The sequence below is a fragment of the Aplysia californica genome, unplaced genomic scaffold (assembly GCF_000002075.1).
Source record: "Aplysia californica isolate F4 #8 unplaced genomic scaffold, AplCal3.0 scaffold00736, whole genome shotgun sequence".
In the NCBI taxonomy this organism is placed as follows: Eukaryota; Metazoa; Mollusca; class Gastropoda; order Aplysiida; family Aplysiidae; genus Aplysia; species Aplysia californica.
In genome coordinates, this window is record NW_004798006.1 from 219,208 (window position 1) to 224,524 (window position 5,317).

The 5,317-nt window shown below is 39.9% G+C and overlaps 1 protein-coding gene across 1 annotated transcript in view; it reads left to right on the plus strand.

The window, feature by feature from the left end:
- Positions 1-3,180, plus strand: part of LOC101856928 (signal peptide, CUB and EGF-like domain-containing protein 1) — a gene marked incomplete at both ends in the record, with an annotated part of 6,865 nt that extends 3,685 nt beyond the window's left edge. Inside the window, 2 exon segments of the mRNA XM_013088403.1 lie at positions 1-112; positions 3,064-3,180. Of these exon segments, the coding sequence (XP_012943857.1) occupies positions 1-112; positions 3,064-3,180 (229 nt within the window).
- Between the last annotated feature and the right edge of the window lie 2,137 nt (positions 3,181-5,317).

Sequence of the window (5,317 nt, forward strand, 5' to 3'; positions counted from 1 at the left end):
TGTGCCCACAAGCTAGACGGCTGCTCCCACCGCTGCGAGAACGTAAGGGGAGGCTACGAGTGTGTCTGTCCCTCTGGATACAAGGTCGGCATGGACGACAAGACATGCATCGGTGAGGCACATTGATTGTAATTGTGAGACGTGCTAAGAAATTACTGAGTTACTTCTCCATATTTCCATCATCATTGTCCGGTGCCTTGTCAACTGGTGTGGGCGATCATGGACCTCCACTTCACTCTATCTTGTGTTGCAGCAATGATGTCTGTTGTTCTTGCTGCTCCTTGCCATGTTGTCATCTTGTCCAGTATCTTTACCCTCTGTCTACCTCTGCCTCTCTTTCCATCAAATAATCTCCAATGCTTCTTTCCGCATTGTGTGTCCGAAAAAATGTGCCTTTCGCTTTCTTATATTCGTCATAAGCTGTCTTCTGCAATTTGCTTCAACCAAGACTTCTTCATTTGTTTTTTTAGCTGTCCTTGGGATACGTAGCATGCGTCTTATGAACCACAACTCCATATTTAAGCCTTGTAGAAATACTCGTAGATATGTGTTACGACGTGGTGGAATCAGGCGCTCTTCAAGTTTTGAGCTTATGGGGTTATAGGTGTCATCTTAGAGCCTGTTTATTGGCCTTGCTTTATTTTGGTGGGGGAAAAATCCATCTACGAGTGGAGTTCAATACGTTTTTGGTCTGGGTATGAAGGAATCATTGTGGAGAAATGGAATTTTGCTTGCCTTTAGGCAATTTCTTTGGAAAACACAATGCACATTTTTGGAAAAATCTGACAATAATAAGGTACTAGTCGGCGTGTTCAATGAAACCAAGCACAAAAACGTTTGGTTTTTCTTTGCTGAAGCTGTGGGCTGGGTGGGTGCCCTGGAGTCTGTTGAATATCGCTCAGTTGTCAAGTTTTTACACTTGCAAGGAAAATCTTCTTCGGATATTTTTCAAGAAATGGTTCAAGTGTATGGTGACAATTCAATGTCCTCGTTATAATACTGTGACATACTGGGAAAGAAAATTCAAATCTGGATTCATGTCAGTGATGAATGAAGATAGGGAAGGGCACTCATCCTTTGTGGTAACTGAAGAGAATGTATCCATAGTGGAAAAAACTGATTCTATAAGACCAACGTATAACTGTTGAACAGCTCTCAAGTGAAATGAAAATCAGTGTAGGGTTAATTGAAACGATTCTCCCTGGCAATCTTAACATGAATAAAATGTCTGCGCGGTAGGTACCCCGCCTTTTGGCAAGTGAGGAAAAGAAGCAGATAGTTGAGTCCTGCAAAACTCTCATTCGAATTGAGTCCAATAACACAAATTTCTTTAAAAACATGGTAACTATGGATGAAACATGGATTTACCATTTTGATCCAGAATACAAAATGTCCTCCATACAATGAAAAACCCTCTCTTCTCCCTCACCAAAGAAGGCAAAGGTAACACCGTCAAGTGGAAAGGTCATCCTATCACGTTTCTCAGATTATGAAGGTATCATCATGACTGACTACCTGGGAAATGGAAAAACAGTCACAGGAGACTACTATTCGGGTTTGCTGATAAAATTGCTCTCTGAATCGGTGAGAAAAAGACGTGGAAAACTACGAAATGGGGATCTCCTATTGCACGACAACGCCCCTGAGCACAGGGCACAACAAACAGTCCAGACAGCAGAACAGTGCAGCTTTGAAATCCTGCCAGACCCAGCTTATTTACCAGACCTAGCCTCCCTCAGACTTTTTTCTGTTTCCTAATCTTAAAAAGTAACTTAAAGGATGTAATTTCCATGACAACGAGGACGCCATTGAAGCTGTTGAAGGCTGGTTTGGGGCACATTCTGGGTCATTTTTCTCTCAAGGACATTTGAAGGTCAAAGACAGATGGCAGAAATACGTTACTCTGCATATAGAGAGAAATTCATTCATACTTAGACCAAAGACCTCTTGATCACCCCTCGAATGTTGAATAGACGTCGAGATATTTGCGACTGAAGGAGGTGGGGGTTGCCTGGTTTCAGAGGTAAAATTAATAAGAAAATGGCTGCCTAAGTTTGGTAAATTCCATAGCTTGAGATTCCTTGGAAACCGAAAATATACATTTTTGTGTGTCTTTAATCAATGTTTTTCAGTAAAATCCACACAGAAATATGTTTATAAATAGACATAAAAGGTGTTGAGCCCCCCCAAAAAAATTGAAAAAAAAATTGCGCTACGGCCAGAAAATATATGCCAGTTTCTTTTATTTCATTATTTTGACGAGCACATGATTTCACCACGATGCCTCATATATATTGAACAGATAGGCTGAATTTTGCAATTCATTAGTTGGAAATAATAAAAGACATGACGTGAAACGTGAAGAAAATGGCATCGTTTGAAAATCTGCAAATTTACTCATTTGTGAAAGACGAAAAGTAAGCTAACTCATTTTGGCAGCACCTTTCATATTTCGTTTCTGTTCTTGGGAGTGTTTTACAGCATTTATCGCAACGCCACTAGGCCATGTAAGTGTCGAAGATTAGGGATGTTTTAAGAAAATAGCATAGGACAAAAGGGGAGGAGAGATTAGGGTGATACATGACTGTTACAACAGAAGGAGCAGACCACTCCAGAGCGCTCACCAACCACCCTCGGGGAAAGTTCGTAGTATGCTATGATAATAATAATAATAATAATAATAATAATAATAATAATAATAATAATAATAATAATAATAATAATAATAATAATAACAGTCATTGTTATTGTTATTATTATTACATGTATTATTACTATTATATTATTATTGCTACATTTATCATTATTATTGTTATTGTTTTTACTGTTGTTATTATTGTTATTGTTGTTGGTCTTCTCCTTTTTCTTCTTGCTCTTGTTTCTGTTCTTGTTCTTGTTGATGTTGTTGTTGTTGTTGTTCTTCTTCTTCTCCTTCTGCTTGTTCTTGTTGTTGCTGTTGTTATTCTTGTTGTTGTTATTCTTGTTGCTGTTGTTCTTATTCTTGTTGTTGTTATTGCTGCTATTATCCTGACAATTCACGGCGAGTCTGTCCTGTGTCTCCAGACATCGACGAGTGCCGACTGAACACCACCTGTGACCACACCTGTGAGAACTCACCTGGCTCCTACCTGTGCCACTGTCGGCAAGGCTTTCAGAAGTACGGGCTCACGCATTGTGGAGGTGAGCGGAGTAGTTTATTATTATTGTGCCTTATTGTTTCACATAATTTGTTGTTCCACACAATTTGTTGCTTTCACATAATTTGTCGTTTCACATAATTTATTGTTTCACATAAATTGTTGTTTCACATCGCCGGTGGAATAGTGGTTAGGCTCACGGACTCGCAACCGTAAGGTCATGGGTTCGAATCCTGTCAGGGCCCCAACGTTGTGTCCTTGGGAAAGGAACTTTGCACAAATTTTCCTCACTTCACCCAGGTGGGAATGGGTACCCGGCTATAGACAGCGAAAGATCTTGTCAGTTTGTTAGTGTTTGAGCGTTTAATCAGCTGCTTGCACTGTATGCTTCCAGGAAGCTGAGAATGTTTCGGAGTGTTCTATGGTCTGCTGGGGTAATAATATAGTGTAAAACGCATAGAGCCTGCTGTTGAGAGGGGATATGCGCTATACAAATGCTATCTATTATTTATTATTATTATTTGTTGTTTCACATAATTTGTCGTGTCACATAATTTGAGCGGATTAGTTTTGTATCATGGGACATATTGTACATGTTTCACGTACTTTATTGTACGCCTTTTCCCGATCAAATATCAAAATAGAGCGTTCAAATGAAACATAATAAAATTTATTTAACAATTCAACGTAAAAAGTTTTAAAACGTCAAAATAGAGACAGCAAATTGTGTAACACTAGGAAGCTCAAATGTCAAAATAGTGCTATCAATTGTAACAACAGACAGATCAAATTCAAGATTTGTCAGTTCAACTTCAACACATATATTTTAAACACAATAATATGGTCTTGAGCAACCCTCCTCCCCCGCTGCCCCTCTACCCCCACCCCCCCCCCTCTCTCTCTCTCTCTCTCTCTCTCTCTCTCTCTCTCTCTCTCTCTCTCTCTCTCTCTCTCTCTCTCTCTCTCTCTCTCTCTCTCTCTTTTAAGATCTGTTCAAAGTAGCCTCAGCGACATATGCGAAATGTGTATGGCAGGGCCATTCGAAGACCTGTTTTCATTTTGTTGATAGTGTAATCTGGGTTGCTGTTGACTATCGAAACCAGCTCATCTTTTTTTTCCCGTGGTTACTTTCCCAAATCTCTTTTCGACAACGTCGTCAGTTTCGATCGCATGGTGTATGGTACTGTATGCAGTATTTCTTCGGTTGATTTGCAACTATTTAGCGAGCATTATATGTAATCGTCACCTCGCAGAAAGGCTTCTCTTATACGGGCATTCTTTATTAATCCTCGAGACTGACTCTTTGTATTATTTGATTTTGGTCAGGCATGCTTAATATGTTGCTGTGTCTTCCTGGTAAGATCTGTTACAACGGTCAAAGTGTTGGATCTAACAAAACGAGATGATGGCGACGGTAAGATCTAGATAGATCTAGATCTAGATCTAGATCTAGATCTAGATCTAGATCTAGATCAAGACAGGTGACGGAGAGAGACGCGAACAGTAAACAACGAATGTAGCTAAGAGACACATATTTGAACTTTCATTGCTGTATTTGAACTCACTACTTGATATTTGATCGAGAAAATGTATAAATCTAGTTCTAGAGAGCAGGCGGTGGGTATTGAATGCGAGAGACGTGAACAGTAAACAACGAACGTTGCTAAGAGACAGAGTAGCTTCCCCTGATTAAGAAATGATGGTTACATCTTAGCTTCGTAGTTTTTCGTATTGCTGAATTTGAATTTTCCTATGCTGCATTTGAACTGACAATGACGAATTTGGTTTCCCTAGTGTTTACATTTGAGCTCTCCTATGATCACATTTGAGCTGACATTTGCTTACGTTTTCTAATGTGTTGAATTTGAACTTTCTATGTTGAATTAATGTGACAATTTATTTTAATATTTGAACTTTCATTGCTGAATTTGAACTCTGTTTTGATATTTGGTCAGGAACAGATGTATTACTAATACCATCATTATCTTTATTCTTTGTAACCGATTAATGACGTCTCTGCCGCTCTTCCCTCCCTCATAACCCCCCTCCCCCTCTGCCCCCTCTTTCCCTCCTCCCCATCTCCTCTCCTTCCATTTCCCCTCCCCTCTGCCCCCTCGCGCTTTCCCCTTCCCATCTCCCCATTTCCTCCACCTCCCTATCTCTCTCCCCGTCTCCCCCTC